This window comes from Cyanistes caeruleus, unplaced genomic scaffold (genome assembly GCF_971803275.1).
Source record: "Cyanistes caeruleus unplaced genomic scaffold, bCyaCae1.hap1.1 HAP1_SCAFFOLD_180, whole genome shotgun sequence".
Lineage (NCBI taxonomy): Eukaryota > Metazoa > Chordata > Aves > Passeriformes > Paridae > Cyanistes > Cyanistes caeruleus.
The window spans coordinates 45,087-66,499 of NW_028255968.1; the positions used below are offsets into that span (position 1 = coordinate 45,087).

Genomic DNA, 21,413 nt, shown 5'->3' on the forward strand with positions numbered 1-21,413 from the left:
ACATCTGCACGAGCCACTGCCTCACACAGCTCTGGGACCAAGCGCCTGCAATCCTGGAGCTCTGCACTGAGCCACAGCAAAGGTGTGAAATGCAGAGGGCTTTGCAGAAATATTCAGGGGCACCAGGCCAGCCTGCTTGGTGCTCTCTGGGGCACAGCAAGCACTGTGCAATGCAGCTCGGAGCTGCTGGCAGAGAGGGACTGTGGGCATGTGCCTGAGGCTTGTTCTTGAGTAGTGATTTGGGAGGGAGCAGAAGGGTCTCAGTAGGCAATTTGTGTTTTCTTCATTAATTGCTGAATGAAAGACACAATGTGGCTTTATGCAGCAAGAGCACTTGCAGAACTTACTGACTATAAGTTTGTGTTGAATTCCGAGAAAAGGAAAGTGTTGAAGTGTAACAAAAAGGCCTTTTGAATTTAGGTAGCTCCTGAGCCTTCATCCAAAATGACACCAGGAGGCTGACAACTACCTCATGCAGAGCCCTGCTGCAAGGGCTTCCACAATCATGGAATTAGAAAATATGAAGCTTAGGAAAGTAGAATGTGCCCATTAAGTTAAAAAAGTTTAAAAGCTTGTCCTGTGCAAAGAATGGACAAGTGAGTTTGTGGTGGAGCTTCCCCCTCACTCCTGGTGTTGAATAAACGAATCCCTGCTCTGTAGGCCCTACACGATGGAGTACTGTTTTCTTGACTATTATTTGTGCATCATAATCACGCTATGCTTTTCATGGTCTTCTTAGAACCTTCCAGGCATGAAGTGAGTAAGACAGTGAGCTGTGTATTGATAGGGCCAAAGAAACATTTCCAAATGCCATCCTGGGAAAGGAAAGGACGCGAAACAGCGCTGGGGAAGAGCATCCCTCGCACAGCCCTCAGAGCTGCCACCATGCAAAAGATGGCGGCCGGGGCTGAGGCTGTGCCACCGTGCACAAGATGGCGGCCGGGGCTGAGGCTGTGCCACCGTGCACAAGATGGCGGCCGGGGCTGAGGCTGTGCCACCGTGCACAAGATGGCGGCCGGGGCTGAGGCTGTGTCACCGTGCACAAGATGCCGGCCGGGGCTGAGGCTGTGCCATCGTGCACAAGATGCCGGCCGGGGCTGAGGCTGTGCCTCTCAGAGCGCTCTGCAGCCTCTGCCAGCCCAGCCCCAGCCCCGGAGCAGCGCAGGGCGGGCAGAGCCCCCTTCCAGCCGTCTGCTTCAATGGGCATTGACAGACACCCGGGCCACGCACACAGGCTGACACCTTTGCTCTGTGCACACAAACACGTACCACACACTTGGGAACCTCGGCTGGCAGCATTTTCAGGTGGAAATACAAAGAAACTCCAGGGTTTGAAGGTTTTCAAATAGAATATTTCATTTGCCAATAAAAGGATCAAAAGCAGAAAGGGGCCATCCCAGCCTGTTTCTTCCATGCAGGAATAGTGTCACAGTGACTGTGAGCTGATGAAGACGGAGATGGGATTTAATCCAAAGCAGATTGTGCAGTGGGTGCTCACCTGTGATATGTATCCCTCACAGTACCTATTTATTTGGAACACGAGGAAGATTATGAGCCTGGGCAAGATATTAACCCTTTCAATACAGACATGAGACCTACAAACCTTCTTCATCTCTCCAGGGACAGAAAAGGACAGAGTAATAACACAGAAAAAAACAACATAAAAACATCAAAGTCAGTAAAAAAAAAGGCCAAACCTCAGATAGAAAAGAAATGAAAAAATGGCAATTAAAACTAAAATAATCATTTACTAAGGCCATAGGGATAATCATTGATAGACTAAAATATCTCATTTAATTCATGAAAAAAGTATAAAATAAAGTATTAAAACTGTAAATCTAAACAAAAGCATCCATTAATGAAACAAATGTTAAAATAACTGTAATCCCATGAAAAGCCTGAACAGAAAATAAATAAAAACAATAACATCCCCATTGCATTGAGGGAGAGAAGTAGAAAACTTCCATTTCCAAAGATGATCACGAAAACAAATGAAGAAAACTTTTGCCTTCAAACAACTCATCCTTAAAATAACACCCCATGAATTCATAACCCATAGACACACCTCTAGGAGGGCTGTAAAAATGAGAAAAATGTCACAATAGAAATTTTTTTTCCCAGATGCCTGCTATTTGTAAAAATAAAAAACCACAAAAAACCTGTTTCTTGTAAAAAAGTCTTCATGATACAATAAGAAAAAACTCCTCTCCCTACAAAAACTAATAAAAAACTTGTGTAATGAATACTGTTTTAACATCCGAAGTTCTATCTCTATGCTGTCAGTTAAAAAAAAAACAACAAAAGTTTTTCAGGAGAGGAAAGGCATTCTGTAAGTTTTATTCTGGTTTCTCATTCTTGTAGTCCTGTTAATAAAGTTTCTTTGTTCCTTCTAAGTTTAAAGCCTGGTTTTCCCTTCTCCTAATCCATATCTCACAGTGAGAAATGAGTAAGTGCCCTGGAGATTTCAGCCAGCGCTAAACCCACCACATTATTTAGTGCATTAGCCAAAAAACTCAAATTAGCGAATCTCAGCCACTGCACCAGGCTGAAGCTGAGGATCCCCAGCCAAGCTCAGAGGGAGGAGAACACAGCATTTGTGGGATCCTTTCCAGTCTGACTTGCTTTAGCTGGAGCCTGGGGGAGGAGAGAGCAGGAGAAGGGTTGGCTGAGTCCTCTCCCCTCTGCCTTGCCCTTCTCTGCTGGATCCTCAGTTCATCCCACACCCACCCAAGACTCCATCCCCATCCTGCTGGTGCTGACGGGATTAAAGGAGATAAAGAGGAGATTAAAAAGATAAGAGAGGAGAGAAAAAGAGAAGTTTAAATGCAGCTTAAATATGAAAGAAATGCACATGTTAGTGACTGCTGAGAGTTCCAAGGGAGCTGAAGGGTTTGGGAAGGGCCAGGAGCCCGTGAAGGGCTCAGGAGCTGCTGCTGCTGGGAGGGAGGAAATGCACCAATGGCTCCCAGCAGAGTCTGTGCTTTGAGGCTCTTTCCCAAACAGCTGCAGGAGGGAAAGCAGCTGAGTTTGGAGAAAGAGTTTTCTGCTGAGGTTTCCTGTTTGGAGCTGTCACAAGCTTGAGCTGCTCAAGGGAAACGCGGCTCTGCTTCCAGCAGGGCCCAACTGCCCGGGAGCACAACTTGGTTCCCTGGCCCTGAGCCAACGGGCAGCAGCAGCTTCTGTTCCCTCCTGGCTCTTGTGTCATTTCCAGCAGCACAGGACACACCAAGAAAAGCTCCTCCAGAACATGCCATGAGAAACACAACCTGATTTCATGGCATGAAGGAGCTCTGACAGTCCCACGGGCTCAGGTTTGTTTGTCAGTGAACAGAGCAGGGAAAAGCACAGACACATTCCCTGCACAGGGAATTCACAGGAGGAAAGTGCAGCGCCGGAGGATGTGCTTGGATACAACGTTCCCACGGCAGTTTTGGGGATAAAATCGTCAGCAGAGAGAAAAGAAAAAGTGCTACCAAGGGTGGTCTGGGGAGGGCTGGTGCTTCCCGGGAGGCTCCCGAAGCTCAACAGTGTGGAAGAGTGGCTAGCTAACATAGGTCGTGTTCCCATGCAGCAATTAGCTGAGAAAGAATTAAACAACAGTAGAGTGTAGTTGGTATGAGATGTTGCAATGTCAGAAAGATCTTAGTGATAACTGTGAACTGAGAACAGGACACTGTGATCAGAAGAATGTGGATTCAGCACAGATGAATGACCACAAGAATGTGGAACTAGGTGGAGTTGTCCTTAAACGAAATACCCAATAATGAGCTTGCTTTTGCACTATGTATGAGCCTAATTATTGATGTTATATAGGGAGTTTGGAGTTGCCAATAAATGAGACTTGCTGATCATTCATATTGAGTGCTGCTTGTCTCCCGCCGAACTCATCAAATGGCGCCCGAACAAATGGGACCCTTGGGACCTTTGGGACCTTTGGGACATTAAAAAGCGAAGGCCACGGGAGTCGGCGACAGGGGACGGGTCCTCCACAGCAAGGACGGCGAAAAGCAACGGTGCCGCGCCCCAGGCGACCTCAGAGGAGAGTCCTGGCCGTAACGTGCTGCCAAACCTTGTAGGGCTGCAACAGCGCTGACGGTAAGATGGAAAGGCAAGCTGCACATGATTTATTTACCTGCTTTTTAGAAAAGCCACAGCTTAAGGGTTTTGATTTGCGCAAGGAACTCCCTGGACTTCTTGCTTATAGGTATGCTCACGCCTTTGCCTCCCACTGCTGGGCAAACACTCCTATCTATGCTGCCCATGGAAAGAGGGAGGGAGAGTCAGAGAGAAGGAAATAATGAGAAAGAAATTCCAGAGCAAACACTGAAACAACAGAATCTGTTCAGTTACGGCAGGATGTGATATATCCTGAACTATTTGCTTCACTTTTGGAGTCACTCTTAACACTACAATCATATTCAAGTTCCAACTTTACTACCCTGGAGGAAAAGAATCCAAATTTAGATTGGTTTCCACCCGAACCAGGGGGACATGGGGGAGCACTGAGGTGTGCGCAGAGAGCGGAGGCGCCCCTGGGGCAGAAGCAGTGCAGAAAAAGTTCCAAGGCCACACTGAACAATTACAGAAACAGCTGAGCAGAAACAGGTGGCTCAGACAGCTTCAAAAAGAGACAAAATAGCCAAAAAATCACAAACTATATGGTATCTAGTATGAAATTCATCACTGTAATTAGAAGTTGATAAGCTGCAATGGTCACCGTTGTTAGCACCTGGCCATGAGAGATTTTCGTGTAACATCGCTTGCTTTTGTAAAAATTGTGCCCCTTTTTTCCTCTCTCAGTGAACAAGAGAGATTGAGAGAAACAACTGTATGTGTTAAAGTTAACTTTGTGAGGTGTTTTTTTGTTGTTTTTTTTCTGCAAGAGCATGTGGGGAATGTGAAGAAAGATAACAGCAGCAGAGAGCAGCAGCAGGGCGGGCAGTCCACCCCCCGCTCCCTCTCTAAGAAAAAGCACCGGGATAGTACCCAGTTTGTTAAAAAGTCATGATTCATGGGTTTTTAAAAATGTTTTTATATACCCTGTTAGAGTTAATTTTGTGTTTTAAGTAATAATGAATTTATGCAGTTGCAGTTTTTTAGAGTTTTCCTGGAGAAATTATTGTGATTCTTTGAAAGTTTAAAAAGGCCCCTTTTCAAAAAAAAGGTGTTTAAGGTGAATATTAACAGAAGTTACCTTGCAATAATTAGCCTTAAAACCTAAGGTTAAAATATGGTATGATTTACAGCTTCTAAGAAAACCTTCCAGTTAATGTTATCTACAAAAGAGATTTGTGGTTTAAAAAAAAAATAATTAGTTAAGAGAACTTTACTGTACAAGACAAAGTTAAGTTAAAGTATATATTACCCATTTGCTTGTTTTTCCCACAATTTTAATGAGGTAATTTCAATGTGAGTCCTTTTGTTATATAAAACACATATAACTGCATATATACCAATTTGGATTTTGGATTTTAGTTTAAGAATTAGACTTAATGTTTCTGAAAAGTGCTACAAAAGCTGAATGGCAACTTGCCAAATCCTGTGTTGTTGTGGTTTTTCTCTAGAAAAACTGCACTTTAAAATCCTAACCAATTTGAACATATACTAGGCAAATTCCTGTTTTCAATGAGTATTTTTAGTACCATTTGCAGTTATTGTGGGTTATTCTCAAAGCTAGATGACATAGAATTGTGATATACTTGTTACATTTTTATAATCTTCATAGTGAATCCATGTTACTATTATATTGTGTTTAAAAGGTATATATCAAACTTTTAGTTGCCTCTTTGTAGTAACAGAATAAGATTAAGTTATGTTTTTATTTAATATAGATTAAGTGTTAATAGAATTAAGAAAAGTCAAGTTTTATTATGTTTAGGCTTGAATGTTTTTAAGTTAAGTTTTATAACTTAGATATTCTTTTAAGGTTAAGTTTGTTACTTCCTTTTGTCATAAATCATTACTGTTAGGTTTAAATATTGTTTAATTTAAATTGTTTTATGTTTTATTGGAGACACTTGTCTAAACTGCAAAGTATAGTTATTTTCCTAGAGAGATGAAGACAGCCACAACTGAAAAAGCTGTGACAGAACGCTGATGAAACCTGCTTGTGGATAGAAGGGAATGCAGTCTGTGACACCCTTGACTTCATCGGGAGTTCTATTGGTTGTTACAATCTCTGCAGTTTTGTTTGTTATAGCTTTCTTATTTTTCAGTGTTTCCAGAATTTTTAGAAGATTTACCATTGCTGAGGATCAGCTGCCATGGGAGAGGCTTCAGATTAAACCAACTGCTGCATGGTTTAATTGGTCTGGTACCTGAGGCTTCTGATCATTTGCTTTGTACAAATGCATTTTAACAGTTTGCTGAGCTGTAAGCATCTCCTAGCTGCTGCTATTGAGAACCTTGTTTTAGAAATGAGTTAAGAGGCATCTTTCCAGTTTAAAGCCAGGCCCTGGCCAAGCCTTGACTTTACCTGGACAGAAAGTTTGCCAGCAGATTCAGATGTTTTCTGTCCCAAATCAGTATTTGAGTCACTTTTTGACTCAGCAATTTGACCCTATTAATATGACAGCTGGATCAATTTTGAAGTGGGCTTGGAGAATCATTTCCGGAGGTTGGTATCCAATCCTTCCTGATGATTTTTTGTTTCTGTTTGTTTGCTAACTATGGGATGCTGGTGCAGTGTTTTAGTAATTAATAGTAGTTTTATATTACATATCTTATTAATAATGTTTATGATTTAATTGATTTTTAACTTCTATAGGTTCTTACTAATTGTATATGGTTTTGTGTTAATGTTGATGTGTATAACAGAAGTACATCTCGTTTTTATTTTTTTAAAAAAAAAACGGGGGAAATTGATGCCCTAAAAGCATTTGATTAGTGTAATTCATTAACTTCAAAGGAAGAAGTATCTGTGTTTTGTTGGCAGGTTCAAAAAGGTCACCTGTCCATCTGACCAGACTGTCTGCCTCTGAACACACGAGATCAGTGAACAGAGATGTCACCACACAGCCTTGGTACTCCAGACATGGATCAGAAGTGGAGCTGTCAGGACACAGTTGTGTCTGAGCACTACACAGACAGTTGCCAACAGAAATTTTATGTTGTTATTATGATGTTGTGTCTCTACCAATTTTTCAGTTATCCTTTGTATTAAGATTTAGAAGGATGTGAAGAACAACATGAACATCAAAGCCCTCAGTCACCGATCAGCTGCCAGCTGACATCACGGGAGCAGTGAACGTTCCAAGACTGAATCGTGCTAAATCATAGTCTGTTTGTGAAGGAAATTCTGTAGAAGATCTAAGAAAAGTGTAGAGACTCCATCTAACTGTATATAAAGCAAATTGTAGTTGTGTGTTTACCCTTTCAGCAAATTGCTTCCACGCTTAGACTACATATATACCAGAGCACGTGTGTTAAAAGTAGTTAGATAATAGTTTAAGATTAAGAGTTTAGCCTGTGTAGTAATTGTTATATTAGTATAAAGTATAAGCATTTCCCCCCTTCAAGAGGTAGTGTAAGCATCTTTGAAAGTTCATTTAACATTAAAGTTTAGCTGTGAGTTTGCAAGTATGGTGTCATTTACATGGAACAAACTGCTTATGGTAATTGTGTTGTGTATAGTCCTGACCAACTGTCTGCTAACTAACATCCAAAAGTGACAGAACATATGGGTCACTCTGGCACACTGAACTGGCCAAAGGTCAACGTGTCTGAGCCTAGCCACACCTGGAGATCCTTTCACACCTGTCTCATAGGAATCCCTGAATGGGATCCTCCAGCATTTAAAGGTTTAGTTAGAAATGAGACTTGACTGAATCAATTTGCAATGTTGCAAGAGTGCAATTGCACTGTTGGCTTCACATTAAGACAACTTGAAGCCTGCTGGCAAGCAAAAATTATCAAAGTTCTCAATGTTACCATAGGGCCCCCCAGAAGAATTAGATTTGTTAGGTTCCACCCATACCTCAGGTGGATGGATAATGTTTGAACCCCCGACAAAACGTCATTCTAACAAAGTAATGCAGCACTGGGCTGCAGACAACCCTGTAGCTGATCTCGTTACTACCATTGTAAGTAAAGCCTTTATTAGTGGTGCAATCTCACAGAACAATTACCAAAGCGATTAATTAGTTCCATATTCCTAATCTGTGGAGATAGAGCATGGAATGAGATTCCTGCTAATCCACATAGAAAACTCTGTTATTTTGGGAAACTTACTTTGTTTCCATCCAAGCTTACACCAATTGCTGAATGTAGCTGATAAAATAAAAACCATCAGTCAGTCAAAGTGAAGCCTGAATGAATTAAAGCTTAGTAACTCTAAAAAGGCTTGCTTGTTAGACTAAGAAAAAATTGAACTTAACATCCACAATGTTAAGTGAGCTTTCAGCTGATGTGAGTAGTGTATGTCATGCAGTATTACAAAATCGAGCCACAATTGACTTTTTGCTCTTAGCACAAGGACATGGTTGTGGGGAGTTTGAAGGCATGTGCTGTCTGAATCTTACTGATCATTCAGTTTCCATCCATGGGCAACTACAGCAGCTTCAGGATGGGTTACATGCCCTGAAAGAAGATAGTGACCCCATTGGAAGTTGGTTCTCCAGCTGGGGCATCACTGGATGGTTGAGGTCTCTTGTGCTAGAAGGGGGACAGACTTTACTTATAATGTTAATGGGAATGAAAGTCTAAGTTGTGTGTTATCTTGGCTTCATGAAACTATAGAATGAGTCACATCCAAAGCCTGGTTTGTGCAAAAAGAGAAAGGGGGAATTGTTGCTATATTTTATATATTAGTAAAGGCCTGTCTGCACAAACCAGTCTTTGAAATAAGTCGTGATATTAAGGGCTGAAATCCTTGAAACTTGCCTGCAGAAGAGAGAGTAAAGCAAAACAATATCCTTGTGTACAAGGATAAGAATGTAAACCTGTGTGTGTTAGCCAATAGTAACTTGCTCTGCCCGCAGACCCTGTAGAACCCTATAAAAGGTGTGTTAATAATAGAAATAAACGGCATTCACAATTACTTCTGTTAAGACTGGTGAACAGCTCGGGGGTCTTTCAACACCAAACTATGTTGAGATGGAAGAGAAGAAAAAGCCCCAGAGATGCCGCACAAGGAGGGTCTGCAAATCCAGTCCAGGGAGCTCCGAGGAGGAAAGATCCCCCCAGTGCCAGGAACACGGCCAGAGATCCAGCCGGAGCTCAGAGCTGGAGGAAAAGCCCCACAAGTGCTTGGAGTGTGGGAAGGGTTTCACGTGGAGCTCCCAACTGATCCAGCACCAGGTGATTCACACTGGGGAAAAGCCCTACGAGTGTGGGAAATGCGGGAAGAGCTTCACCAACACATCTTACCTGATGACACACCAGGTGATCCACACAGGGGAACGGCCGTATGAGTGTGGGAAATGTGGGAAGAGCTTCAGAAGTATCTCTGACCTGATGAGACACCAGGTGATCCACACAGGGGAACGGCCCTACACCTGCTTGGAATGTGGGAAGAGCTTTGGGTGGAGCTCCTACCTGAGGGCACACCAGCTCATCCACACTGGGGAGAGGCCCTTCGAGTGTCCCGAGTGTGGGAAGACGTTTCAGCGCAGCTCTGATGTTCTCAAACATGAGCGGATTCACACAGACGAGAGGCCCTTCCGCTGCCCCGACTGCGGGAAGAGCTTCCAGTACAACTCCACCCTCACCGTTCACCGGCGCATCCACACTGGGGAGAGGCCCTACGAGTGTCCCCAGTGTGGGAAGAGCTTCTCCACCAGCTCAACCTTGACACCAACGTAGGCACCAGTAAGGGAAGCCCTGCGAGTGCCCCAAGTGCAGGAAGAGCTTCGTGCGCTGCTCCAGCTCCATCCCCCATGGGAGGATGGGCGTTGGATGATCCCCAGTGACCCCCGTTGGGCAGAGCCCTGGTGATCCGTGGTCCTGGTGATGCGTGTTGGGAAGACACCTGGCTGGGAGGCTCCACATCTTCCTGGCTCCCTATGGGCACCTGGATGAAAGCAGGGGAATGAAAATCCAACAGGATACAGAATGACAGTGGGAATTGTTGACTTTCAATCTTCAAGAACCTTTTGCCTCAGGAGCTGTGTGGGCAGAGAAAAGGGGGTGACACCGGGCTTGGGGGCCCAGAGGGGAGCACACACACTCTGTGGGGAGGGAGGACACGACCCCCGTGACCCCACCTCACCTTCCTGCACAGGCAGAAGCCGAGCCCCAGTGCCAGGAAGATGAAGGCCAACGTGGAGCCCCCGGTCCCCGTCAGCATCTTGCTGCGGGTGGCATTTCACGCATCCCTGGGGCAACTGCCGGGGTCAGGACCCCCAAAACCTCTCACAGACATCCCAAGCCTTTCCAAGGACCCTCCCAGTCTCTCCCAGCCCACGCAGGATCCTCTGAAACCTCTTTTGGAGTCACTAATTTTAAACAATTAAGAATTAGAGAAAAATTAGAGATTATGGCTAGAGATAGGCCTTGCTGGAACTAGTTAGAGTTAATGATTTAAGTGAGAAGCAGGATTTGAGTTCATGAATCTTGAACTTAGGTAAAAAATTACTTGTCATTGTATGTTTGGTCAGCTGTGCTTATAATGTGAAAAGAGAAACTGATAAACGGGTTCAGGAAGATCACAGACCTTACATCTGGAAACCCATTTCAAAGTCACAAGGAAGGAAATTGGAATTGTACCAAATGTTATTTGTAATGTCAACCATTGTAAAGGTAGAAAGGTGAGAGTGAGGAAGAGTGGTTTTCCTTCATCTCTTGATGACCACTACATGCCAAAATGACCCCCTCCTCAAATTAAGGAGCCCACCATGCAGTCATAATGACTTTTTAAATCATTACCGTGCATTTTAATCAAACCTGGGGAATGGGAAGTGTTAGCATTATGCATATGCATTAGTATTAATATGTATTAGTATTTTAGATATTTTAAGACTTCTGTAAATAAATAGACACTGGAATCTTTTGTGAACTTGCAGTGCATATTAAGGCGTGAGTCCCACACTCACCCAGTGCTGTGATTAAACATCCACTTTGTAACTTTAAACTGTTGGAGAGGTTTTTTTGTCCATTAACAGATTGGTGTTGATACCAGATCAGTATCACTATTTTGGTAAATCACTGCCAGTCTCTTCCCAGCCTCCTCAGGACCCAGCAGAGTCCCTCCTGTTCCTCTCAGGATCCCTCAGCCCCCTCCCAATTTCTCCCCACTGCCCCTGGACCCCCAAACCCTCTCCCAGTCCCTTCCCAGCCCCACCAGGACTCATCAAGACTCCTTCCAGTCTCTTCCCAGCACAACCAACCTCATCCTAATCCCTGTTTTCCAATGCCCAATCTCCTTCCAGTCCCTCCAGGCTCACTCAAATCCCTCCCAGTGACACCCAGCACCCCCAAACTCCCTCCCAGTGTCCACCAGGACCCCCAGAAACCCATCCCACCCTCCCCAACATCCTTCAAACCCTTTCCCAGCCATCCTAAGCACCTCAATCCCTTCCCCAGTTTAAACCAGCCTATCTCAAACTCCCTCCCAGTTCCTCCCAGCACACCCTAATCCCCCTCTGGGCCCCCCCAGTGCCTCCCCTTCTGTCCCCGACGCTGTGGGGGCCAGGCTGTGCCCCAGTGCCGGCTCAGGGGGTGCTCCAGGCTGCCGTGCTGCACCTGGCAGCTGGAGCTGAGCCCGCATTGCCGGGGGAGTATCCAGCAGCACCAGGAGCTGCTGGCTCCAGCTCAAGGGCACCAGCGAGATGGACACGCTGGAGGGCACTGGGAGAGAGGGGGACACACTGGGATCAGCTGGGTGTGAAATGGTGCTAAAGCCGGTCAGCTCTTCCTCAGCTCCACGCCAGGAGTGGAACACACCTCTGGAGCAGGATGACCCGAGATGTGGCTTAGAGCAATGCTCTACAGCACTTAACAGCTGTCAGGCACAGTGTGGAGGCAAGAATGGGGGGAAGGTCTTTTATATTGGGGTTCAGAGAAAGGTTTAGTCTCCCAAGGGTCCAGGGACAAAAGACACAGAACACAAGCGTACAGCAATTTATATATGGGGAGGGCCCAGGGGTGGATACAATTTCAACCAGTGAGGGATATCCTGGGGAGGGGAATAGGACACATGGACCAATGGGGTGCTGTGGATTAGGGGATTTCCAAAGGGGACGTCCAAGCAGGGGGTTGGCATAAGGCAGGATTGACAGGGGACATTTGGGAACAAGGGGCAGGGTGGACAAGATTGATAGGGAAGGTGCTGGAAAAAGGGGTTGGGATACAATGATGGGCAGGGCAGGGGAGGAGATAACTTTGGGTTAAACCAACAAAGCAGGCGGGTAACAGCCTGGCTCGGCTGCAGGGGGGTCCCAGGGTGTGAGGATGGGGGGTTTGGGAGGGTTCCAGTCCTGGATACAGGGGTGCACGGGGGTCCTGCTGCAGCGGAATGGGAGTTCAGGGGGATCCCTTCCTCTGTTCTGGGGTTCAAGGGGTCCCGGTGCCTGAAAATGGAGGTTCAGGGGGGTCCCAGTGCCCAGAAATGGGGGTTCTGGGAGGTTTCCATTCCCGAGAATGGGTGTTCAGGGGATTCCAGGTTCCAGATAAGGGGGTGCAGGGGTTTTTGGGGGTGGGTAAGGGAGTTCCAGGGTTCCCAGTGCCCCAAAATGAAAGTTCAAGGGGGTCTCTGTGCCCAGGAAGGGGGGTTTGCCCGGAAATGGAAGTGCAGGGGTTCCCCATTCCCAGTGTAATAAATGGAATTGATTCGTGCTACTTAAATTGCAACTGTTACTAAAGTTATCATTAGAAACGATCAAGAATTAGTGTTACAAAGCAGATGTACCCCTTTGCAGATGTTACACGTCAAAATTAAGGTACAGGATGTAGTTTAGAAAATAAACGGTCAGTAAAATCAGAAAAAGGAGGAAACTTATGGGAAACATTAATGAATATGTATAAGCATACAGTATATAAGTTTAGCTTGAAGTGCTTTGTTTCGTACGTGAGGTGAGGTGAGAAGAACCCCCCCACACCCCAGTCGGTTTTGCTTATGCCTTAAGCATTTGTAACCACTGGCCAATTATATTCACATATATATATATATATATAAATATGTATCTGAATATATCTACTAAATTGTATCTCTTTTTTACTAAATTCTATTCTTTTATTATTTTGTATCCAATTTATTAAGCTATGTTATCAATTAATTAAATTTGATTGTTTGGAAATTTGAAAGTCATTTATAACACTACTATATCAAAAGCAGTTAAAAGTGATTACAAACTGTGCTATATCAAAATCGTTGTGATTATAATAATTTGCAAAAGCCAGCACATAATAGCAAAGGGCAACAACAACATAGTTATTTCTCACAAACACAGGGCAGGTTTTTCCCTTGCATGGAGCACTTGGGCCTTCCCCGGGCCCCTTCTGCCCTCCCGCAGAACCAGAGGCATTTTCCAGCGCACACAGTTTGTAAGCAAGAGCCGGCTGCAGCCCAGAAGGCTCCAAGCGCCTCCTTCCAGGCTGACTCTGCAGATGCCGAGGCTGCTCTGGGCTCTGCCAGGCTCTGCTGGGGCTCAGCTCTGGGCGAGGCTGGGCCCGCTCTCCCCTCGCAGTGCTCCGGGCAGCTGAGTCACAGCGGGAGAAGGACAGGACACCTCAAGGGATTGAGGTTTAACAGAGATTTTATTCAAATAACTGCCATAACAAACAGGCTGTCCTAACCTACTCTAACTAACTAACAGTGTTAACTAACATAACTAACTACTTCTCCTAACTACTATAACGGAAAGCTGGCCTCCTGTGCTTCATCTTCTCCGCTGCTCCCTCAGTTGCTTTGCTGCAGTGATCAGAGGGGTCAGGCTGGAGAGAGGCTTGGCTGATGACAAAAATGGGTGCTGCCCAAGGGATAAAAAAGAAAGAAATGAACTGTTACTTTCCAGACTCAAGTTCCTCACAGGCTCTGTTGCAACAGGACAAAGGGGAATGGTTTGAAAGTCAAGAGAGGGAAGCAGGCTCAGATTAGATGTAAAGAAGAATTGCTGTAGCAGGAGAGTGGGGAAACACTGAGAGAGGGAGCCCAGAGATGTGGGAGGTGGCTCCTCCCTGGAAACATCCAGGCTCAGGTCAGGCAGGGCTCTGAGCCACCTGATGTGCTTGAAGATGTCCCCGCTCGTGGCGGGGCACCAGCTCCAGATGAGCTCGACAGGAGCCTGCCAAGCCAAAGCAGGCGAGGATTCTGCTGGCTTTGCGTGTGAAAAGCAGCGGGACTGGAGATGATGGGAGGGGGCCCCACAAGAAAAGCCCTCCCTGGCGCTGCCGTTTCCCCCGCAGCCGCTTGGCATTCACCTGCAGCAGCTCCTGGGCAGAGAAGCGCCGCTCCTCGTCCGGCTCCAGGCTGCACTCGAGGAAGTCCCGCAGCAGAGCCGACAGGCGCCTGGGCTCCTGCAGCTGCGGGCTCCCGTTCTGCCGGATCAGAGCGCGGGCCTGCAGGAAAAGCAAACACAGCGCTCTGACAGCTTCCTCCACACCCACACGTGCTCACATCCAGCCCGCTTTCTCTGCCCCAGCTCCCCGGGCACTTTCCTCCCTGGCACAGATGCTGCTGCTCACAGCTCATTCTTCTGGGCCAACCAAAAAACCCAAACCCTGGTGCAGCCACAGCCATTGCAACATCCAAATGATCTTGCCTTCAGAGCCGATTGCATTGGCTGACTTTGTCAGTAGGAACCTCCATCAGAAATAGCCCATTTTGCTTCTCCAAATACACACACCAGCTTTACAGGCCATTTTCAAGAGTCAGTGTGGTCTGCCTGTGTTATTTCAAGGGATTCTTACATCAAATGCATCTCTGCAGTGCCACTGACACTCAAGTTAAAAGCATTCCTGATGCCCCATGCCAGAAACTGCCAGGCAAGGAACAGCAGGTTTGTGTGGCTGAAAGCTCAGCCTTGGTGACACAGAGAAAGTAAAAGGAAGGAAAGAAATATATATGTTAGAGTGTGGGGATGTTAAACAATCATCTTCATGTTTTAGACAAGTTTCCCAGTGAGAAGAGCCAGGGGGAGTTCATCTCACAAAACCTCTTTTAGAAACTCCTCCAGAAATCTTGTTGGGTTTGGGTGTGGGTGTTGGGGTTGGTTTGGGGTTTTCTGCAAGACAACATTAGAGCTGATGCACTTGCTTCATGTATTTGGGTCATCCTCACAAGAGCTGCAACAACTTAAATGCCAAAGCAAATTGTTGCTGGAGACTGCAGAATATTTGTCTGTGTTCAGGCTCAGGTGCTGTGGGAATTCCCTTTGCGATGTGCAGAAACCTCCAGCTGCTCCTCCCAGTGCAGGGTCACCCTGTGCTCACAGGCCTCTGCAAAGCCTGGAGAATTTGCCTCTTACCATGGCCCCCGTTTGCTGGAAGTAAGGAGGTTCTCCTTCCACCATCTCGATGGTCACAATGCCAAAGGACCAGATGTCCACCTTGGGGCCGTAAGGAGAACTGGTCACAACTTCTGGGGCCATCCAGTGAGCAGTGCCCACCATGGAGCTGCACTGGTCCTGCTCAGGGCTGAGCTGAGCACAGAGGCCAAAATCAGCTGAGGACAGAAACAAGCACTGTCAAAGGCAGCTGCAATGAGGAAACCAAGCACAAAGATTCCCCACTCTCAGTCTGGGAATGCAGTGCTGAATCCAGCTGGAAACATCTTCAGGGCTGTAGCCAAGGAAAGATGGAAGAAGACCCTTAAAGAAGCCCTCAGCTTTCATGCTTGGCTTTTACTGATTTCCTTTGAAGCTTTAGATTGCAACTCCTGCCCCTCTGGGAGGGCCATACCCAGAGCAAAGGCACTCCTGACAGCCTGCTCCTCTCCTGAGCTCTCTGCACGGGGCAGCCGCTCTCAGCTGGCAGCAGGGGCCGGGCAGTGCCACCAGCAGCACTTGTGGGGCTCTGGCCCTCACTGGGAAGCAGCCCCACAGCCGCACCCCGGGAGCGCCGTGCCTGGCCAGGAACACCCACCCAGCTTGACAGAGCCGTCCATTCCCAGAAGGATGTTGGAGCTCTTCAGATCTCTGTGGATCACCCGGATGGAATGGAGGAAATCCAGGCCCTGCAGACACTGAGAGACAACAAGAAACACGAGGGAAAAAATCAGAGGCCGGAATATATCACACAAGAAAGGACAGTTTAGAATTCTGCCAGCAGCAACTTTGCTGTGACAGCCCAGGAGTGCAGTGCAGACAAGCTCCAGGCAAAAGGTTCAAGGCAAAGCTGAGAACAGGAAATCAGATCCAAAAAAGACAGAGAGTACCACAACAGCAGGAAAGAAGACAAGAACAGAGTAGAAATGCAGTGATATTTGCAGGCCATTCACTTCAGAGGCTCTTTCCTCTCCAGCTCATAAAAACAACACAGAAACAAAGGCCTGAGCATGGAGCCACTCTGCTCTCACAGCCTCTTTGGAAGGACCATGGTGTCCCAGCCATGGGAAGCACAAGCAGGATCCCTCACCTCCTGACTGACAGCTGCCATCTCTCCTTCAGCCATGCGTGTCTGTCTGACAACGTCCTGCAAAGTTCCTCCATCCATGTATTCCATCACCAGCCAGAGATCTCCATCAACAAGGAAGCTGGAAGAGGAGAACAATGGCACAGAGATGAATGTGCATTGCTCAATTCCCCCAGGGAAAAGCCCAGAGTGGAGTTTTGTTCCCAGGTCACTTGTCAGTGAGGACAGAATCAGATGGAGAGACATTCCTGCCAGGCTGCACAGGCCTTGGAATCTGCACAGTCTGAAGGAGAAGGAGGCACCCGGGAGAAAGGAGAGGCCTTAGATGGCAAGCAGGTGAAAAATGCACTTTAGCAACAGCCCAGCTCAATGTGGAACCACAACACTTGTCCCCAGCTGCTTCAGCATCTGAACTCATCAGTTCCACCATTCCCTCCGGAACAAGGCAACACAACTTCCAGAGTTATCCAGGGGAGGAGGCCGTGCAGCACTTGGGGCAAAAGCAGTCAAATGCTTGGAAAACCTTGCACAAAGTCCCTTCAGAAATAGGCAAGGCCATGGAAAAATGGGCAAATGAGGCATTTCTGGAAACAAGAACCTGGTTTTCCTGTCACCTGCAGCAATGGGAAAGGGCTGGGAAGAAGAAGCCAAGGAAAATAATTTCTACCAGGGTTTATCAGCACTTGCTGTAAAACACAGCAAATGGGGTCAACTTGAAGAAAAAGGCAAAGCAAAGCAACAAAAGCACATGGAAGGAGTGAAGTGCCAGGCTGTTGTTCTGGGAAGATATGGCCGGGTCAGGCATTTTCAGAACAGGCTACAGACTGGGGATGCCAGGAAAGATGAACGCAGGGCCCGTGCACGGGAGAAGACCTGAAGCTCTCACCTGTCCAGAGAGTTGACAATGTTGGGGTTCTTCTTGTCCTTCAGGACCACGACCTCATTCACAGCTTGTTCCCTGTTCTGCCCTCTGAGACTCATTTTCTTGATGGCCACCTGAAGGGACATTGCAGACCTTTAACTGGAGCAGTCTGTGGCAGGAGGCCACGGCAAACACGGAGCGAGTCTTCTTGGAGCGAGCGAGCCGGGCTGTGCCAAACTGCCTTGGGATGGGACACCAGAGCTCAGCAAGTGCCATTCCCACAGCCCATTGCTCTGCTCGCTGGGGCTGTTACAGGACTCATGGCCAGAGACATTTGGCTCTGTAAGCTCTGCAGAAATGCTCCCTCAGCTGTCAGCCTCCAAGCTCTAACAACATTCTCTGCACCTACAGTCTTCTCAAATGGCCTCAGCACTCTTAGGATTATTATTCCAACACATTTTGCAAGCAGGAGGTAATTCTGTTTCTGTGCACACAGAGCAAAACAGCCGGGAACCCTTTAGCAATTCTATGGCATTTGGCCAGGATTTCAAATGTCCCTGCCCTGTTTGGGATAGCACAACAAAGCAAATGTGCACATCCATTGCTCAGATAATCCCTGTCCCAGCTGCCACTGACACCAGACCCAAACACAGCTGCAGGGTTTAGGAGAGAGCTTTGCTCTGCACATCCATCTTCTCATTTCTCTCCCTGGCTCTGTGGGAACAGCTGAAGTAGAACTAAAACCCCAAACTGAGCCCAAGCAGGATCTCTCCTTAATTAGGCCTTGAGGTATCCTGATGAAACTCAGGATGATAAAACTGCTAAATAGTGTTCCTGTTCGAGGCTGGGATGAAGGTAAATTGGGCCTCAGTCTCCACCAGCTGATGCATTCACACTTTTAGACATGAAGACCAGGCCAGGGTGTCCTGCTCTGACAGACACCGCTGCCCTCCTTGCCTTTCTTTGGGCACTTGAGAAGGACCAAGTCTGTCCCAGCTGTGCTCTGCAGGCTGACCCTGCTCTGCCTTCAGAGGAGCAGCCTGTGCAGGAAAGCTCTGCTGGGCCCCACAGCTCCAGCCACAGCTCCCAGCAGAGGGGAAAGCCCTCGAGAGCTGCCAGACGTGCTGGGCGTGTTGACACTGACCTCTCCTCCCGTGGCCCTGTCGAGTCCTTTGGAAACGGTTCCAAAAGCCCTGGAGACAAAACAGCAGAGAAGAAAGAAGCAGCGCTTTAGGCCCTGGCAGTGAAAGCCAGCCCAGACAGGAGATCTCTGCTGCCTGCAGCGTTCACAAAACACCCGAGTGCATCCACCCTTCAAACAACAGCACAGCAGCCACCAGCCCTCTGCCATGCAAGGTGCCTTCTGACCACAGTTATCAATTCTGATCAGCACTGAGAGGCAGCAGCATCGTACCCCAGTGTCTGAAGGGGTTTGGAGCTCTCCTGACTTCTCACTGGATCCTGCACCAGCAAAATACCTGGGCCCTGCTTGTGCAGAAGTAACTGCCTTGCACTTACCCTTGGCCAATCTGCTCCAGTTCCAGGTATTTCTCGGCAGGCTCCCCCACGCTCACCGTGTTCCCTGAAAGAAACCAGGTGGAAGATGCTCCCTCTCAGATGAGAGCCAGAATGCAGCCCCACTCCCTGGGGCCGGGAGCCCCTTGCTCTCAGCTGGGGAAGGACAATAAATGACCCTGTGCCATTCAGCTGCAGAGCAACCCTGGGTGCAGCTGATGCTGAGACACACACACAGCACCCTGCTCTGGCACACAGGAACAGAGCAGACGTACTCAGCTGCATCAGGCTCCACTCCCCGCTCCCCTCTGGCTGCAGGGCTGTGCTGCTGTCAGAATGTTCAGCCCAGGATCCTGCAGCACAGGGAGCTTCGGTGTCCTCTTCAGGAGCAGAGGGAGGTTCCTCATCCTCTTCCCAAAGCAGTGCAGGTTCCTCATCCTCTTCCCAAAATGCTGCTGGTTCACCCTCCTCTTCCCAAGCCACAGGACGTTCTCTGTCCTCATTCCACACCGGCAGATTGCCGTCATCCTCGTCACACGCCATGGGAGCTTGGCCATGCTCATCCCACACCAGGGGACATCCACCATCCTCGTCCCCCACCGGGAGATGTCCACTGTCCTTGTCACACACTGCGGGAGCCTCGCCGTTGTATTCCCAAACCGCGGAGTGTTCGCTCTCGTCTCCCAGAACAGCGGGAAGTTCACTGCTCTCTTCCTCCTCTTTGGCCTCCTCTTTGCAAGCAGAGGGAGCCAGAGGAGGTGCTGATGCTGCTTTGGTGCCCTGTGGACAGACGGGAGCGTGAGGGACGGGAAGTTCTATCTCAGTTATCACCTTCTTTATCCTCAGCTACACATCCAGCTGCACTAAGCAGAAATAGGGTTCAGAGCTGTTCAAACTAACAATGGGCTAAAGCCCACATTGCCACTTATTGTTGGGAATTCCATATTCCAGCATGGCTAAAGCCAGCAAGCAATCTTCTGCCTGCAAAACCAGTCCTGCAGCTCTTCAAAAGCTCTTCAGCAGAAACAGAGAAAACTGCCAGGGATCTCTTTGCTGCTGCTGCTGCTGCAAAGACACTGACAGGAACTTTCCTTCAGCCTCCCAGGCTGGCACTCGGCTGCCACACGCCGAGCTCACAACTTGCTGCACAATTCTGAACACCAAAGCTTCCTTTGCCACTCACCGAAGGAGGAGCTGCTGGGGATCCACGCGTGAGGTGCCCTGCAACGGGAGAGGGAACGTGAACCAGATGCTGTTAGGAAAAAACTGCCTGTGGTGGGAAATGAGCAAGGCAAGCCCGAGAGAGCATTTTGCTTTCACAGCATCCCTCCAGGAGCCACAGGCCCTTCACACAGCAAGCAAGAGAGCAGCACAAAATACTGGGCTGTGTCAGCTCTTGGCTGGAGCAGCAAACGGAGGGAGTTCCAGGCTCCGCTGCCACAGACTCCCCGCCTGAGGGAACAGAACCCCCCCAGGCCTCATTGCAAATGCTGTGCACGCCCCGCTGGCTGCAGACACCCCCTTTTTCAGCTGCAGCTGCTGGCAGGAGCTCCCCCAAACCAACCATGTCCTCATGGCAATTTGGTTACAGAGTCAACTCCGTTCCAGTGGAAGAACAGAAAGCACACAGCAAGCCCGAAGCCACAGAGGCTGCACCGAGGGAAAACCTCAACTTACGTGCCAAGTGGGTTAAAAAATACCCCGAATAAGCCACAGAGAACAGAGTGCCAACTGCAGCAACCACTTGCTGCATCATTTTGGCTGCGCTGCACACGTCTGCAGACTGTACCCCTGCAAGCACAGAAGGACACCCGTCAGGGGCTGGGCTGGCTGCTGAGAATGCCTCGGGCAGGAGGATCCTCTGGCAACGAGCAGGCGCCCAGAGCCGCTCTGGACACTGAGGCCTCCGTGTCCCACAGCAACGGGAACACCACGGGGACGTGGCAACGCTCCTGTGACACCACAGCAGCCGCTCACGCAAAAACCGCCTGGAAGCTTCTCCTGTGTCACAGAGGAGCACAAAGAATCCTCCCAGGGCACGGCCTATTGCCCAAAGGATCCAAGAGGAACTCTGAAAATGCAGCAAACAAGGACACCCCATAGCCCAGTCTGAGCACTGAGGAGGAACGAGGACAGCACCAAACCAGAGCAAACACGACCTGTAGTCACTGATACTGCTGAATAAAACCAGCAAGGCTTGTTCCATCTGGAATCTTCGTTCTAGTTCTAAAAACAAGCAAGATTCTCCACTGTAAATATACAGAAGGCAGGAACTGGGGAGGAGGTGGGATTAGGAAGGAGGAGGAGCAGGAGGAGGGAGAAAGGAAAAGGAGGAGCAGGAACAGGAATAGAAGGAGAAGCTGGAGGTTCCAGTGCCCTCTGTGTCCGCAGCACCCCCGGCCACGGGCCCATCGCCCCCACCTCATCCTGCAGGTGAGCAGGGAGGGGGAGCTGGTCCCAAATCTGTCAGGGGGTCCCTGAGAGGGTCTTTTAATTGGGGTGTGTTTGGAACTTGCAGATTGCGGAATTG

The 21,413-nt window shown here is 48.2% G+C and overlaps 2 protein-coding genes across 2 annotated transcripts; one reads left to right on the plus strand and one right to left on the minus strand.

The window, feature by feature from the left end:
* The first annotated feature begins 3,243 nt into the window (after positions 1 to 3,243).
* On the plus strand, positions 3,244 to 11,068 carry LOC147645730 (uncharacterized). The gene is made up of 2 exons (XM_086874264.1): positions 3,244 to 9,381; positions 9,466 to 11,068. Exons 1-2 carry the CDS (start codon positions 9,094 to 9,096, stop codon positions 9,799 to 9,801), a joined length of 624 nt encoding a protein of 207 aa, XP_086730390.1. The 5' UTR covers positions 3,244 to 9,093; the 3' UTR covers positions 9,802 to 11,068.
* A 2,605-nt stretch (positions 11,069 to 13,673) lies between these two features.
* LOC147645731 (serine/threonine-protein kinase PAK 1-like) lies at positions 13,674 to 20,135 on the minus strand. The gene is made up of 10 exons (XM_086874268.1): positions 20,067 to 20,135; positions 19,159 to 19,663; positions 18,887 to 18,950; positions 18,513 to 18,561; positions 17,393 to 17,502; positions 16,510 to 16,627; positions 16,018 to 16,117; positions 15,402 to 15,598; positions 14,356 to 14,493; positions 13,674 to 13,904 (listed from the first exon to the last, which is right to left on the minus strand). The coding sequence occupies exons 2-10, from the start codon at positions 19,424 to 19,426 to the stop codon at positions 13,815 to 13,817; spliced, it is 1,134 nt and encodes a 377-aa protein (XP_086730394.1). The 5' UTR covers positions 19,427 to 19,663; positions 20,067 to 20,135; the 3' UTR covers positions 13,674 to 13,814.
* Between the last annotated feature and the right edge of the window lie 1,278 nt (positions 20,136 to 21,413).